This window comes from Natator depressus, chromosome 9 (genome assembly GCF_965152275.1).
Source record: "Natator depressus isolate rNatDep1 chromosome 9, rNatDep2.hap1, whole genome shotgun sequence".
NCBI lineage: Eukaryota > Metazoa > Chordata > Testudines > Cheloniidae > Natator > Natator depressus.
In genome coordinates this window covers 36032455-36050005 of record NC_134242.1, presented here as the reverse complement: position 1 = coordinate 36050005, position 17551 = coordinate 36032455, and the positions used below count along the sequence as shown (strand labels likewise).

Below are 17551 nucleotides of genomic sequence, written 5' to 3'. Positions count from 1 at the left end.
CAATATACAGCTGCTGACAGACAATATTATTCTCTTCATAAAATGCCTGTTGGGCAATCCCAATGACACTACTGCAACTAAAGCAGCATGTGGTTTACATGCGTCCACACCCAACAGCTGCTCTGAAATTGGAGAGGCACAAAAAACTTGCAAATTGCAAGTTACTTCAGGTGTAGCACGAGGCATGGCAATCAGCATCTGATGAAATTGTAAAACAGAATAAGAAATGTATTTAGAAAGGAACAAATTAACAGAGAAAGGCACGTTAAAACTCTAGAAAAGTAAAATGGAGAGGAAAAAATAAACCTTCCCCCACCCCAAAAAGGTCAAACAAGGAGTGTCCAAGCAAAAGAGGAAACAAGGAGAAGGAATGCACAAGGAATTGCCTCAACCGCAAACTTTAGAGCAACCTGGAAAGCAAAGTAATGGGAAAGACTTGAAACAAAAACAAAAAAATAAAAGCAGGGAGTAAATATGAAACCTTTGTAGTTAAACTAAATATTTATTTAACAGTTTTCTTAGCAGTACACTTTAAGTTATCCAGACATATGCATTCAACGTTTACAGGAGACAAGTGCTCAAAAATCTTTTTTTTTGTCTCCAGACTTTTAAAGAACAACTCTCCAACATACCTGTGATCAGAATTACAGACTAACTGGTGGTTTGCAAAGCAAGCTATACATATTTTATGTTGTAAATACTACTTACCACTCTATGATTAAAGATTAAATAGAACAGTAATCAGTCAGAGCCATCATACCTATCTACAACTTCTCCTTTCCGCTCTCTTGCGATCATATCCAACAGAGTCTGTCGTAGGTGATCTCTTATACAGCCATAACGTACAACTTGATCTCGAAAAATTATTAGTCCCAAATTGTAGACATTCTCCACATTATTTTGTTGTACATATACACGGTCCTATAAGGAAAAAATACATAAATGTAAATATAAGTTTATATCCCACACACCTGTATAATTCAAAATGTGTTCAAGAGATTGTTCATGGTTTAAACTGCATGGAAACAGCTGAATAATTGAATTACATTCCCCCCCTCACACTCCAACACCCAGACTGCTACCCTTTATAAACTCAGTATTTAGCTTTCGAAGTCTTTATTTACACAGATTAAAAAAAGGCTAGACTAATCAACACAATGCTGACATTGTTAGTGGCGACATTATATGAAGAAAAACATGTCAAAGACAAATCTGTATCCTTTATGCTGTTCATAGGAGAAAATCGCCATACTATGTGGAAATGCCCATGTATAATCTGAAGTAGCTCCCCCCACCACCTTTTTTATTTTTAAAAGGGAACAAACCAATTTAATTATGTTTCCCCTAAGTGAAAAAAAGCTTAGTACTGCACAAATTCGCACATTCCAAATCTGAACCTTAGTTCCCAATCAAAAAAACCCTTATTTTAAACTTTAATTCTGTAACAAATATCTATTGATTCACGACACTGCTGGAAATGAAATTTTCAAATTGCTTTTTAAGGAAGAGACAAGGTGGGTGAGGTAATATCTTTTATTGGACCGACTGCTGCTGGTGGAAGAGACAAGCTTTGGAGCTTCACAGAGTTCATCTTCAGATCTGGAAAACATAACCAGAGCGTCACATCTAAATATAAGGTCAGACAGTTTGTTAAGCATGAGGAGTTAACTTAACACATGTTGCAACAAACCAGGTAAGATGAAGTGGGCAACTAACACCTCTACAGACAGAGGACAATGGAAGGTTGGTAGTTACAAATTGCTGTAATGAGTCATAAAACCAGCATCTCTGAGACCACAATTTTTAGTGCCCCAATAGAATTATGCATTTAAGTTCCCATCAGGCCCGGAGTGCCTTTGCTTGATTCCACATCCACTTCCTTCGGGAGATGGACCGTGGCTCCCGCTTCTTCTATGCCCTGGAGAAAAAGAAGGGGGCTAAGAAGCACATCACCTGCCTTCTGGAAGAGGACGGCACCCTCCCTCAGAGATCCAGAGGAGATGTGTGGGAGGGCCAGGGCCTTCTACACGAGCCTTTTCTTCCCGGATCCGACCGATCCCAACGCTTGCAGAGTGCTCTGGGACGGACTCCTGACGGTCAGTGTGGGCAACTGGGACCAGCTAGAGCTGCCTCTCACTCTGGCCGAGTTCTCAGAAGTCCTCCGTTCCATGCCCACGAATAAATCAACTTTTGAAGATGTTGTGAAGATTTCTTTTGAGGACAAGGGCTGCTAGTGAGCGACCTACAAAAGAGCTCTGGAAGCTCAAAAGCTTGTCCCTTCCACCAACAGAAGATGGTCTAATAAAAGATATCACATCCCCTACCTTGTTTCTCTCATATCCTGAGCCCAACATGGCTACAACAACACTGCACACAACTGTTAAAAGACCGACATTTTTCTTTAAGATCATCACAAAAACTTATTCCACCTCCATCTCTCTGCTTAGCCTCAACCTGAAGCATTGGCCAAGGAACTCATATATCCAACACTATTTAATATACATTTCAAATATGGGCCACAAATCCTCATAAAACAGTATTCCACCTATTACATATGGCCTAAAGACCATTCCTCTAGAGCCCACCTGCCCATTACTGGATAGTGGCTCCTACTCTCATACACAGAGACCAAAAGAAAATCACCGATCCCACTTTTTTGAGTGTTCTAACATTTGTATTAGGAGAAATGGTAAATAAGAGAGTGCCTGATAAACTTTCCTTCCCCATTCATTTGTATGTCTTTCTTATCTCTATTCATCTCTCCAAAAGTAAACAGGATGAGGTGAATAAATCAGGTAGGGGCTACAATTGTTATCTGGCATTTAATAGTATAGTGCTGAATGAAACCATGCATGTGACATTACTAAGAGACCATCAAGAGGAGGAAGTTCTTGTGGTTTGTACTAGCACTGTTGTGAGATGATAAAATGTTTGCCTTTATTTTTAAGAGCATGCTCCATAACTCCAAATAGCAAATCAGCTACTTACTGAAAACATTCCTACACCAACATTTTTAAGGTCTCAGGATATTCATTAATTTTAATACACATTAGTTCAAAATGTGCTAGTTCATTCCTACCAGCTTGTACAATATAAAAAATTATGGAGATTTTTATAGCTATGCATGTCAGAGTGCATACAAATTAACTGTAGGAAAAAGGTCAGTATTTGAATTGGAGATATAAACACTTAATTGACATTCCGTTAAGCCGCACCGGTTTGTTTACCTGCCGTGTCTGAAGGTTCGGCTGATTGCAGCTCCCAGTGGCTGCAATTCGCTGCTCCAGGCCAATGGGAGCTGCTGGAAGCGGTGCGGGCCAAGGGACGTACTGGCCACCACTTCCAGCGGCTCCCAATGGCCTGGAGCAGCAAACCGCAGCCACTGGGAGCCTCGATCAGCCAAATCTGCAGATGCAGCAGGTAAACAAACCGGCATGGCCCGCCAGGGGCCTTCCCTGCCCTAGCGGCGGAACAAGTTTGGGAACCACTGCTCTAACAGATACTATACAAAGAGAAATGAAACAGTAAAACGTGAACAGGTGAGAAACATACACTCTGTGACACTTATATGAATCATTTAACAATTTGGCCTCAAAGAAATGACTGTTACTAACTGGCCTAACAAATTCACCCTCCTCATGTCACATAATGAAGATGGACGCTAGAGGATATCACCATTAAACAGATTTTTCTGATACCTTAGACATTGTTATTTATTTCACTGCCTTGTTTATAGGCTTTCACGCAAGAAAATTATAGTCCTTGTCTTGTGACTCTCGAATAAAATCAAGACAAAGTGTACTTTTGTAAAAAAAATCAACAAAGTTGAGGCAATTAAAAATAACTTAATATTCTAGGCAACTTTGAGGAAAAAAGGGCATACTAGCTCCAAAGAAAATTTATGAACAGAGTTTAAATACTAGGGTATCAATTGACGAGATTAAAACCAGGAAAGTGACTGATCTGTGTAGTATCCATGGTATCAGTATTAATGATGCTATTTCAACAGTAGCACCTCACGCTCCAGTGAACCTGTGATGCTACAGAGTTAGAACAGCACTACTGTTGCTCCTGAAGCTGCAGATATGCTTCCCACTGGGGACAAGTTACTTTTATTTTTTTTATTTGATGCTTTCAAAAACTAGAGACAACTGTGGGACTAAAGCCCATGTGGCCTAGGTTTAGTACACAAAGGTTGTAGACCAGGGAGCAGCATTTACATCCCAGGAAAAGCAGCAGCAGCAAGTGCTTGAAAGGATAACAGAAACTCCCAGGAGCCAGGGGTTGGCAATGATTCACAAGCTAGAATGTTGCTGAAGTGATTATGGACGCAACCTAAAACAAGTTACCTACTCTAAAATCAACTACTTTCCCAGTCTCTCCATGGGTATACAAAGGAAGAAAGCAAAGATGAGTTCTCTGGGGCAGGAACTGTCTTCAGTCACCTTTTTTGTGCCTAGCACAATGAGCATGTCCACACTGCATTTTAAAACCCAAGGCAGCCAGTATCAGAGCCTGGCTCTACAGACCTGGACTCTGCTATGACGCTAGAAACAGTTGTAAAAATGTTTGGGATTGGGCTGCAAAACGGGCTCTAAAACCCACCTCCCTCACCAGGTTTCAGATCCCAAGCTCCAGCCTGAGCCCGAACATCTACATAGCTGTTTTTGTGCTGTAGCATGAGCCATGCAAGCTTGTGTCTGTAGACCGTGGCTCTGAGGCCGTGTCCAGACTAACCATGCAAGTCAATTTAAGTTAACTTAAGTGGACATAACTTACAGCGGCATCTACTTTGAGCTCGGTCGACAGGAGACACTCTCCCGTCAACTTATCGCATCCACAGACCTGCTAAAATCGATGCCCGCTGCATTGATCGCAGCAGCACTGATTTAGTCTGTAGTGAAGACAAGCCCTCGAGACTTGCTGCCAAGGGGTTTTTAAATGCAGTGTAGGCACACACCCATCCTGGACTGAGCTTCCTCCGTGCTACCATAATAAAAAATAAATAGTAACGAGCCTCTTCTCCCTGCCCCCACACATATGAGCCATGCACAATGGGAGCCCCTGTATTTAGAGGGCAGAACTCACAGGCCTATCCATCAGTGCGGACCTAAGCCAAGGAAATGTGGAGGGCCACGGGCTCTTGTTCTGTGCCCCAGTCAGCATGGAAGTAATACACACAGAACGTTCTTTAAAGGTAGCACAGAATATGCATTCCTAGAAAGTCCTGGATGGCATTATGCTCTACTTGCTAGAGCTCCACTAAGGCAGTACATTCCACACCACCCAATCTAGGGCTCGGCTGTAGCTTCATGTCACAAGCTATCCTTAATTGTTTAAATCTGCCTGTCCATTCAGATTTACAGAGAATCTTTGGTTATATGCAATTTGGCACTGGCTGTCGTAGACTAAGTGTAAATCAAAAGAAGTAGAGCTTGTTTACATACGTAACAACATATGGTATAGCTAAACAACTCAAATTCAATTATGAAACTGAAATATGTCAAGTGAGCTAATACTGCCTTTAAAACACAATTACAGGTCACAGAACCATGCACTATTATGTAATGGACCTACATGAAACTCAGATTGATGCCAGGAAACATTCAAGGAAGACAGAACTAAACAAAAAACAATAACGTAATGCACTTCTGCTTTAAAGAAGCTGTAACTCAAAACTAGCAAAGTCCTATAATTTACAGAAGGTTTTCAATATCAGAACAACAATATCAGGCAACTGAAACCGTAAAGGTGACTCACTACAACAAACATCTTGGCCCAGGTATGATTATTAGTATAAAAATGCATAAAACTATATGTATATACACATTATTAACCTAATTGAAAATGGTATTTTAACATTAAAGAAGTAAAATTAAACAAAAAAGAGGAAAGAAAGGTGCAATATTAGCTTACCAACATTACACACATATAACTTCCTTTTCTCAACTTGTGTGTAAGTTTGAAACTTTCATATTTTATTTTAGGTTTTTGTATTACAAAATATTTCTGCAGTTTGCAAAAAACAAACCTGCACATTAGTTAATTCCACCTTTTCCTGATCATCATTGCTTTGGATACAGTGTTTCAGAAAGATGTGACCTATGCAGTTAAGTACAAGTATTTATAAACAACAGCCATTCTCCAAGGGCAGCTCAAGTAGTTACAATATAATAATATGATCTATAATATCTACAATATACTAAATGATCTATAATCTCCATAGGCACATTTAAAAAACAAATTTGTAGTAAAACAATTACCAACAGCCAGTGCTATTTCAATGGCTTTTATGAAATAAATTGGTATCTTCGCTCCAGTTTTTAGTGGAAATGTGTACATTTGATAAAAACCATCACCATATAGTTGGCATCCTTGTTTATTTTCTTCACTTAGGTGACTAACATATAAGAGACTGATGGACCCAGCTACTTTTGGCCCTATGTATTTAGCTTTCCGCTCACATTAAAACAACTCTAGGAAGGTGTTAAACTTACTTGGTAGAAAGATTCTAATAGATTCAACCCATTACAAAACAATTAAACAGTGCAGTAAACTAGGTAGATTTTTTTAAGTCATTCTGTAACAAAGCTACGTATATATGGTTTTCAAATGTTTTTAGTACCATCCAAGCAAGAATGAACTGTTCTTTGTGGGTAAATCCACCATGCTGAGGAGCCCTGTACTGGGGAGGAGGCTATAAAAGAAGGACCGTTTATTGGCATTCAGTTCAGCCAGGTTGCATGTATATCAGCTGCATATCTGTAGATTAGAGGAGTTTTGAAGATTTTTGAAGAGTTTTCAGAGATTTAGCTCTCCATTAATTTTAATAGCTATTAATTAACAAGTTGGACACTTACCAGGTTCCATTTCACTGCTGTGGGCACTAAGTGGGAAAATGAGGGAGAATCACAGCTGTTATGCCCTTTGAGGCACAGGGCAAACACCTGGCACTGATCTTGCACTCATGGAGCCCAAGAGCACCTATAATGGGATCCACACCAACGCACACTCGAATAAAAACGCACTTTTTAAAAAAATATATATTTATTTATTTTTAAGGTGCTAATATGGTTTGAAAAATGTGGGTAGACCTGAGGCTTGAAAGCAGACTGGTGGCATGGTATTGTGCATACCTGGTTTTCTGAGATAGTAAGGATTCTCAGTTTGTAGCCCTGTCCATCTGACCATTCAAAGAGACATTTTAAACCAAAGGAATTTATCATATGTTAAGTTTATGCCTTGATGTTAATTCCCTAGCAGTTCAAACGCATTTCTGCTGATAGACCATGGGAATCTGAATTCTGCAAATAATGAACCTACACTTCAAAACCAAGAGTTCATAAACATCAGAAACGCCAAGTGGAAGCAGCTGAACTTGAGACCCACATTGTTAGGTACTGGTGAATTATACATGTTTGATGGATGGAAACTAACACACATAAAATGGATATTAATAAGTGCAATGCATTCACTGAAGCATCAGCAATAAGAATGCCAACAATGGGTACTTTGGCTATCCTGAAATGTTTACTAATTATCCAACAAGTGGGTAAATAAGTAGAGTGAGCCTGAGGACATGGTCTAGGGGATGTCCCTCATTTAGAATGTATAAAACATTCTCCTTTTCTTTACTAAACAAAAGCATCTCTGCTGACAGTATCTGCAGATAAACAAGGTACAAAAATTTGGCTACATTTAGATATTGTTTATGACTTTACCTGTGCTTATATGTGGGGACGCGTATAATAAGTTTTGACATAATGAGCATCACAGTGTAATGATAGATGCCAGTCATATTTACTACTTTTGGTTCCGACTCATTTTAGAGGATAAAATAAGAGCAAATAATAATACCTAGCATTACGCAGTACTTTACGTATCTTTAAAGAGCTAAGCAATTAAGTCTCAACATCACTGGGAGATGCTACTGGTTACTTGATCAAGTCGTACAATTGTGATTAAAACTCAGACATACCTTCCTCTCCATCCTATTTTAAACCAATAGCATACGTTGTATCAAGGGTCCATTCAAATGAAACAAACAGAAGAAGTGTAAAACTGCAAAAATACGGGAGTGCTAAATTTTTAAGCCAACACTTAAGCCTTCTGTTGGATCATAATACTCATTTCCCATGGCAGAGCCCTTCAATCTACAGCAAGCCCTCCAAATCCATAGGAAAGAAAGCACCCTGCTCAACACGCTGGTTTCCTACCAGATAGGGCTATCTGGAAAAAAAATGATAGAGGAGGTAAAATGAAATTTTAAAATGAAAGGTATAGACTGGCCTTTTAATAACAGAAGACTATCTGAAATGGTAAGTCTACTCAGAAACAGGCTTTAAATAAAGCTCTATGACTTTTGAAAGTTTTATTAGACCAATTCTTTTTACAACATGTATTGTTTTTGTTCAATAGTTTCTTAAAGTCTATCATTGTAAAAGTTTATAATTCAGTGAAATAAAATGACAAATATGTAGTTCAAGTTTCAGTATTTCTGCTGCTGTAGGCAAAGCTATTTTCTTCTAATAACATTTCTTTTTATGTAATTCATTTTTCTCTATTAGGTTCTCACTTTGGTGTAAGGGAAAAAAAAGCCTGCTGAAAGAGGCAGCTAATTAATCAAATGGAAGCCTCAAGAGAACAGTCGACTATTCTGGAGTATTAAGAGCTGCCAAATACTGCACTGAAGGTTTCCACAAAGTAACCTAGTATTGGTTACTTCTAACCAAGGTTAGTAAGTGGATTTAAACACAGATGGTCAACTTTACTTCTTTGGCACTACACAATGTCTCATATATTACTTCTGGGGGAATTCTGTACCACTGCACAATGCCGAATTTTGCAGAACTTAACGTTGTGCAGGCAGAATTTCCTTTCCCTGACAGAAATGGGCTGCAGTGCTGCTAGCCACCACTAGGGGCTACTGGAACCAGCAGAGCCCAGCGCGCACACAGAAGACACTGCTGGGGGGGAGGAAGCAGCAAAAGGGTTCCTGGCAGCTTCAGTTCCCAGAATACCCTGAAGGAAGGAGAGAGCCGCACACAGGAAAATCCATGCAAACCTGGGACTGAGCATCAGACCGTTTCTCCCTCTGGATCCCTGGGCTCTGGAGGGGGAGGGAGATGGATGTCTGGGTTGGGGGGCGGGGCATGGCTGGGCTCTGGGGGTGAAGGTATCTGGGCAACGGGGCCCCACAGCTGGGCTCTGGGGGGCAGGGGGAGATTTGGGTGTACTGGCTGAGGGGGGCCCTGCGGCTGGGCTCTGGGGGGAGGGGTTGGGGTGTCTGGCACCCTGGCTGGTCTTGGGGGAAGGAGGGCTAAAGGAGGCAGAGAAACAGGAACTGTGTTGTCATAGGGGTTTCTTTAACTCTCTATTCCTGGAGGAATTTTTGTGCAGGTCTGAACTGTTACAGGCAGGTATTTTGAAATAAATGACCAAAATAATTGAAACTGGCATAATTATGTAGTGTTATTTTGACAAATAAAATGTGCAGAATTTAAAAATATTGTGCACAGAATTTTTAATTTTTGGGGCACATTTTTTAGTGCAGAATGCCACCAGTAATAATAATATATATACACTAAATAAATAGCCCAGACCAGCCCAAGCCCAGCCTCACTCACATATAGGAATCTTGAGGCAGCCCTACCAAGTTTAGATGGAGAAGAAAAAGAAGACTGAACATGTACCTAATTATCATTTGTATTTACTCCTGGGGGAATTCTGCACTCCCCCCCCAAAAAATTATAATAAAATAAATAAATTCTGCTCACAATATTTTTTAATTCTGCAAAATTCTGCATATTTTATTTGTCAAAATAACACAGTATAATCACACCAGTTTGAATTACTTTGGCAATTTATTTCAAAATACTTGTCAGCAAGTGTGTCTGTAAGAAAACCAGACAAAAACAAAAGATTCAAGAATTTTTTTGGGTTGACAGCTTCTTTAGTAGGCATATTAATATAGAACGTTGAGTAATTCATTTAAACTACAATAAAGAAATGTATTTCATGACCCCTTTGAAGTAGTGCAAAGGCTTGGGGGAGTCAGGGGTAATGGAGGAGCTAAGGAAAAGGGAAGGAGCCTGGGAATGAACCTGGAGGTTTGTTGGGTGTGGACAGAAGCAGCATGGAACTGGGGTTTTTGGAAGGACGGGGGGAAGAATAGTTAGGGAGCTGGAGAGCCTCCCCTATGCAGACCCTGGCAGACCCCTAGCCTCTCCCTTCACTGTACTTTCAAAAGTCAAAACACTGAAAGGCTGGTGGGCCCACTACCATTTTTATCCATCAAGTCCTGGGAGAAGGAAGAGGAGTGAATGGCCCCAGCAGACACTGCTTTTTTTTCCCCTCGCGATACAGCTACACTGTTACTGAGACAGCATGTATGGGCATACCTGCGCTAGCTTTGATTGAGCTAGCTTGCTAAAAATAACTGTAGCTGCAGCAGCACAGGCTCAGCTAGCCATCCAGATACAATCCCGTCTGGGACCCCAGGTACATAAATCAAAGCTAGCTTGGGTATGCCTGCACAAGTTGTAATTGTACCTCCCGACTGCTGTGTAGACATACACTAGAGAAGACTACAAGTTCATGCGTCAGGTGTGTTAATCCTGAGAGTAGGAACATATAGGAGCAATTTTTAAATGGAGGTGATTATGTCCAAATTTATGTTAGTGATTACAACCAAATATTATGGCTTAATACAACATGATCCACACAATGGCTTCCAGCACAACAGTAAAACATGTGACATTGATAACAAAACACTGCCTCCCAACAACCTGGAAAGTTTCAATAGTGTATTCATCAATCTTAAGACAGAGATCCCTGCATGGCTAGGACTTGTAACTGCAGAGTAATTCATGACTGTCACATGCAAATTAAACCAATACCACACTTTGTTGATAACACCAAAATAAGAGGCGTGCGCGCACACACACACGAAGTGACCTTGAAGGTTTGACATAGTGGGCTCAACCAGAAAGTGTCCATATTAAACTTAAAATACTACAACTAGGAAAGGGGGGGAAATATATATACATATGAGGCGTTAGGAGGAAATAAAGCCACATCCATCATATTAAACCAGCCTCATTCATCTTGCCTCTTATCTATTGCTTTTCACGTAACCAAATACTCTAGTTGCCACAAAAAGATCCTACAAGGGAATCCCTACTTTAAGAAACATCATACAATTTGAAAGTTGGGAGAACCACTGGGTTAGAGGATAAGTGCACACTCAAACTTTATCATAAATGGCACTCACTGGTATCCTGATGGGCGCACACAGAGGAATACTTACTCTGCATGAAGACTGAACCACTATATTTTTCCCTGCTGGTTCCTTCACACCGCAATTAAGGTATACTGACAAGTCTGTATCAGGAAACTGGATCTTCCTGGGACTACACAAGTTCTGTAGGTAAAGGACTTCAGTCTCCAGGACTGTTAGTACTGCACCTTTACAAACACTAAATTTCACTCAAATGTTATAATATAAAACCAATAAGGGAGCAGGGTTTCTATACAGTCTTAATATTTCAACTCACCATAACTTGGAGACTCGTGGAGTGTAGCTCTTCTGAACAGAGTCCCACAGCACAAAGTTGTTTAACTTTTAGTAGTGTATTGACCAATTAAAACTTTGTTCTAGCTAATTCAAACAAACTATGATCCTCCATCTTTATTTTATTGGATCCACTGGCACTCTTGACATGCTGCAGCACAAGCAATCATCTCAGTCTAAATTTGGTAACCAAGGCGCAGAGCACTTTCTTGCTTAACCACCTTTCTGAGCACCTGACTTTTGGTAAACTGGGGTATTAATCCAACTTCTTATGCCTTACTACTAAGTGTTTGACAGGATTTATTTAAGTTCTATATTCCTTTATATCAAAAGCTGCATTAACTGGTTCTTATATACAGATGGCACACAACTCAATACATCTCTATATTTTCTCAAGATATTGGTCTTATTGTTTGTTATGAGTTACACTTAATAGATGTAGACCAATCCTTTTTGCTTTCCTGTCTAGTTACTAGCCTTGCCGAATTTATCTCGGAGTTTATCTCAAAACAGAATCCTTTTGGTCACTTCTGTTCCAATTTATCTGTATATCCATCTACTTATTGTGTTTAGACCCATAGATTTACATTAATAAATATGTCAAATTCATGTTACTTTATAGTTAAAATGAAATGTTTATTTCCTTCTTTTATCTGCATACTTGGGCTCTGGCTTAGAGGATGTGGTACTGTGGTTCTTTCCCTGTTAGATTACAGCATGGTCTAGCAGAATGTGCTGGATCTGAGCCTCGAACTCCAGAGTCCGTAAATCACAACCTCTGTCTCACTGCCTAGTCTGTAAAACAAGTATCATTCTTTCTTAACTAATTTGAAGATGTCTTGGGGATCAGTTAATGTTTATATAGTACTTTATTTCCAAAGTGCTAAGTATTTAAATTACATTCTCTGGAGAAACAAGGGGTTGACTTGGTCTTTTAATGCTTGTGTTTTTCACCCATACACTGTTTGAAGTTTTAACTATAGAATTAAAAGGCCTGATCTACACTTAAAGTTTTGTCGGCACAGCTATCTCAGTTAGTAGTGTGAAAAAAATCACACCCATAACTAACATAGCTATGCCAACAAAAGCTTTACTTCAGATGCCATTACACCAGCAAAAAAGTAATTTTGTTGTAGACCTTATTTCATTTGGGGGAACAGCTTTAAGCTTTGTCAGCAAAAGAACTCTTGCTGCTATAAAAAGTGTCTACACCAGGAGCGTTTGCCAGTATAGCTACGCCAGCAAACCCTTTGTAATATAGGCAAGGCCTAAGGCTTCATATGTTGAATATGATCTGACTTCCAGCGACTGATTGATTGGTGTACACACCTAACAACTTGTGTTCACTTGCAGAAGTATCTGTAATCATCCTCAGTATCACTCACTAATTCTAGATACCAGATCTTGATCCAGCCTGCTGGCACTCTCCACTGAAACATTAATGCAGAGTGTTACCACAAATTTTAAAAAAAGATAACTTTTTTCCTAATTATCCTTTAGCAGTTCTGTTTGTTGTAAAAAGCATGTTGTTAAAATGCGTAAAAGCAAACTTCAGAAAAATACTATTCTTAACTACGTTTCCTGTGTTGCCTTGAAATATCTGAACGTAGGTAACACAAAATGCAAGCCTTTCTGCCATTTTGGATGTATGCATTCTTACATAGACTTCGTTGCCAGAAGATCACCAAATCATATGAGTATTAATTAGAAACTCTTAGAATAAAAGATCTACCTCAAGGAAAATGCCCACTAAACACACATAGAACTTAATGAATTAATTGTAAAGACTGCAAGATGTGGTCCACAGGAAGTACCCATAGCCATAACTTGTATATTTTTCTCAATTCAAGTTCAAAAATACCTCAAAAAAAAAAAAATCTTGTGTGCACCAAGCTTTTGCACAGATAATTTTATTCAGAAGCTGTAATTGGCTGAAAACAGGTATTTAGAAAGGAAATATTAATGTTGGCACTTGAGACTTATAGGTGGTCAGATTTCCTGCACTGACAAGCTTAAAGATTAATAAAAAACTACCTACAGGGAAAGAAGGCGAAGTGAGAGAATTCAATGAAAGATTTATTTTAAACTTGATTGTTCCCCTCCTTTAACCTAAGTCCTATTTTTAGTCGTCTAAATTAAAAAGTAGTACCTACTAAGGAACATAGCAATTGCCATACCAATCAGAGGTCCATCTAGTACAATACTGTCTCCTGACGGTGACCAACACCACATCCTTTTATTTTCCTAAGTAATGTGGTAGTTAGGTACAATACTGTCATTTTGTAACCCCAACTGGTTTTTGCAAACAAGTTTTTTGGCTCTGGAATATGAATTGTGGTTTGAGAGCATATAGGAGTCCATTCTACCACCTCCTCACCAGAGACTAAATTCCCTTCTGAGAGCTCAAACTCCATAGTGGCTAACTTAAACCACACTAAAACCCTAGTGCTACAGCCCCAAAAAACTAAGGACTCCATCATCCAAGTTGAAAGAAGACCTCTATTAGCTATCAGGCACTGAAGGATCTTTATGTTATTTTTGAATTACAACCATCCAATTGAAGGCAACATGTTCACACATGCATCATGAATGATTCTGCTCCCACTAAGTCAATAGCAAAAATAATAATTTGGAGCCACATAAATCCAGAACAAGACTCGTAAATAATTTTGCTTACTGTCTATTTTCCTCAAACACAGCTAGCACAAAGTTTCAAGGAGATTCCACTATGCTGTAAGTTTGATGGAAGAGTCACCATCTGGTTTTCAGTTTCAGGATAACAAAAACAGACAAAAGAGAAATTCAAATCAGGGTAATTTTTTGTCTTCCTGTAATTCTACAGCATCCTGCTTATATTATCTTCAAGATTTGCTGAGCATTTATACTGAGTATGTTTGGAAGTCTCCAAGCCAAATTTAGAGGTGATAATAGAGGTGTCCTAATCTAGGACTTTAGAGTGGAACCTCATTGCAATTTTACACCTCTCAGAAACCTGGCAATCTGTAAATTGGGTTCTCACTCATCAAGGGATAAATAGCAGACTACGCTGAACGTGTAAACATAAATATCATGAGGCAGTTTAAGACTACTATATTAGACTGGCACAAGTCTGAGAAAAGTGAAAGCTCCTTTAATTGAAAGAGAGGAACCATTCAGAACCAACTGCCCAAATAAAAACAAAGTAAACCATGTATTCTGAATCAATTACCCTTACCTTTTTGCTTGGCTTTTGAAAGCCTTTTCCATCCCTGAAGCACGAGTGACAGCAAGAAACAAAGAATTGAACAACACTTTCAATAAGCTCTGCTCTGTCTACCAAAAACATGATGATGAAATAAAAAGATCAGTTTACCATTTTCTTGTTCATGTAGGCTTTTTAGTAGTTTATCTTTGAGATAAATTACTTCTCTAGGAAAGCAGATTACTGTGCATACCTTACTGCTCCTCCTCCTGCCACAGTGGTCTAAAAGAAAAGCAGCTTACATTTCTGAGGACCAGGCTGTAAATGATGAAAAGTGGAATACCACTATTACCCACCATGTACATGAGAATGTCTCTAATCATCACCATTGCTGTCTGATGATCATTCCACGCTTGGTTTAGTGTTTGAAGAAAGTTGTTATTCAATGAATTTAACACATCTTCTCGCACCTGTAATGAAACAGGAAGATAATGACACATTACCAAATTAGTTTTGACACTAGAAAGTTCTTCTTCAAATCTGCAGACCGCTACTCCATATGTATTTGCTGTGCTACTATCTCAAGAATGCCAGCTACTAGGGTATTGTCCTAAGTGCTGCCCACCAACAGCTCCTATTCAAATTCAATGGAAATTGCAGGTGCTCAACATCTCGGGGGTGGCGGAGAAAAGGCCAAAGCTTACTCACCATTATCCGCTTTGAAAGTGATGCCTGAATTATCAAAATATGAATAACGCACATAACCTTTACACATACTAGTATTGCTATTTAGCTTGCCTAATATGCAGTGTCAAAACTAAGTGAATATTCTTAGACATTTGAAGTCATTTTGTCCTGATGACATCCACTGCATGTACTTAAATGAAACCATAGTTTAATTTTAATGAAAAAGATTCATCTTTAAGACAAACAAAAAGCATACACATACTTACATTTTGGACCAATCATACAAATATTAAACAAACTGCTAGAAAAGGAAGGTTTACTTACCACAAATACAAAGGCAAGGACTGTTACTAGCTAGTATACAACATTCTATATTTGTTCTCCAAGAGTATTAGCTGCATATAGCTGGTACAGTCCCTTTGTAAGTAACGGGCAAATCAAAATAAAAACAAGATTTCTATGACAGAAATGAATATTATGACTCCCACTGCACAGCAACTCAAAACAATGAATATCACTGTAAAGTGTTACAATCAGAAGTGAGTTTAGGTGGGCCACTGGACATAGCAAAGTTTAAAAAGGGATGGTATGAAGAATTGGCAGCAAAGAAGAGTTTTTAAAAGGAGCATTCATCTAGTAAGAGATTCCTCCAGAGTGTAGCAGTGCAGTCACTAACAACAGAACTCCAGGAGAGAGAAAGGACTAGGAGCTGGCAAGCAGTAATTGATAGTAAGGAGGTTAAAAATGACATTTTATGAACAAATTCCCAACCTATGATATTCATTTATTTTTAACCATTAATGCTGTTTGTCTACTGTTGCACTCAGTTTACCCAGTGAAACCAAACTAGTTCCAGTTCTCATAAGCTACCACCGTGTTGCAATGTTTGGGTGTTTAAATCATAATTAATTATTGGAATGTTCTAATGACTGAGTTTATTTATAAAATTTTGTAAAACATTTGGGGGGGAGGGAGGGGACAGTATGTTGTGCCATAACCCTCCTTTCTCCTCTTCCAGGTCTTGCCATATACTTTTTGCCCTTTACCTCTTGCCTATGGTCAGTCAGAAGTCTCCCCCCACCATCTAGGGGGATGAATTCTGTTTGGTTTCAGGTCTCTGTATTCGCAAGAGCAGTGTGAATGATTCAATTGCAGAAAATTTCATATAGTGTCTAACTGAGGTTATTTTGAGCTTGGTACCTTACTAAAGAGACAGTTTGAAGGCTCTGGTACTCTAGTTTTGGCATAGTCTCATTTAAAGCTTTTTCCAAATTATCAATCTCTTGCTTTTAGCAGTCATTAGATAGACACAGAATGTGCTGCCAGTCACTGTACAGCAGGATTTCCCTTGAATTTATCATCCCTTACCCTGTAAGTGAAGTTACTGGAACAAAAACAGCATTAGATGGCTTTGTTTTTTCTCAAATTTACAGTCCCATAACATTTATCTCCACATGGGACTGTTTTAACATTCTCTGTCATCTAGAAGCCCCAGCGTGCCTGTCAGCTCCTCGTCTAGATGGCTAGACAAAGTAGAATGCATTAATCCATACAATACCTTTTACAACTGAGACAGAAGTTACTACGTGGCTAAGTTGAGTTTCATCTTGGATGCATATACATCAATGACCCTCAACATGCAAACCATTCGCACTTGGCACCATAACAATATGGAAAAGTTAAACACTACATGTTGTTTCTTATAGAATAAATTGTAATTAACCAATATCACCCAAAAGTTAGCTGTTTGCAGGTGACAGTAAGTTAGCAGATATAAGAAATATAGACATGTGCAGCCCTCTATATTTCTCAGATACCAGAATTTACTTTAAGCTGTATTTGGAATGTTTTCAAAGATGCTGAGGTGTTATGCTGAGTGTTTTTAAAACATGTAGAAGCACTTAGGATGCTGCTTCTTTGCACTCACTTTCCCACAAATATTTCTCTGCCGTTTCCTCATCTAAGACACATATTAAGTCTACCACAGTTTGCATAAAAAGAAGGATCTGTGGTCACTATGGGTGTCTTCACTGCAGTTACTGAGGGCTACAGTCCAGACATTGCCCCTAACCCCATTCCATCTTCCAAGAAAAACCTCTAACCAGAGCTAT

The 17551-nt window shown here is 39.1% G+C and overlaps 1 protein-coding gene across 1 annotated transcript in view; it reads right to left on the bottom strand.

Annotated features, from left to right (window-relative positions):
- The window catches only part of CUL3 (cullin 3), a 100304-nt gene that overhangs the window by 48889 nt on the left and 33864 nt on the right, over positions 1 to 17551 (bottom strand). Inside the window, exons 3-4 of the mRNA XM_074963921.1 lie at positions 15110 to 15223; positions 761 to 921 (exon numbers count right to left, since the gene is read on the bottom strand). Coding sequence (XP_074820022.1) covers positions 761 to 921; positions 15110 to 15223 — 275 coding nt within the window. The remainder of the gene's footprint in view (positions 1 to 760; positions 922 to 15109; positions 15224 to 17551) is intronic.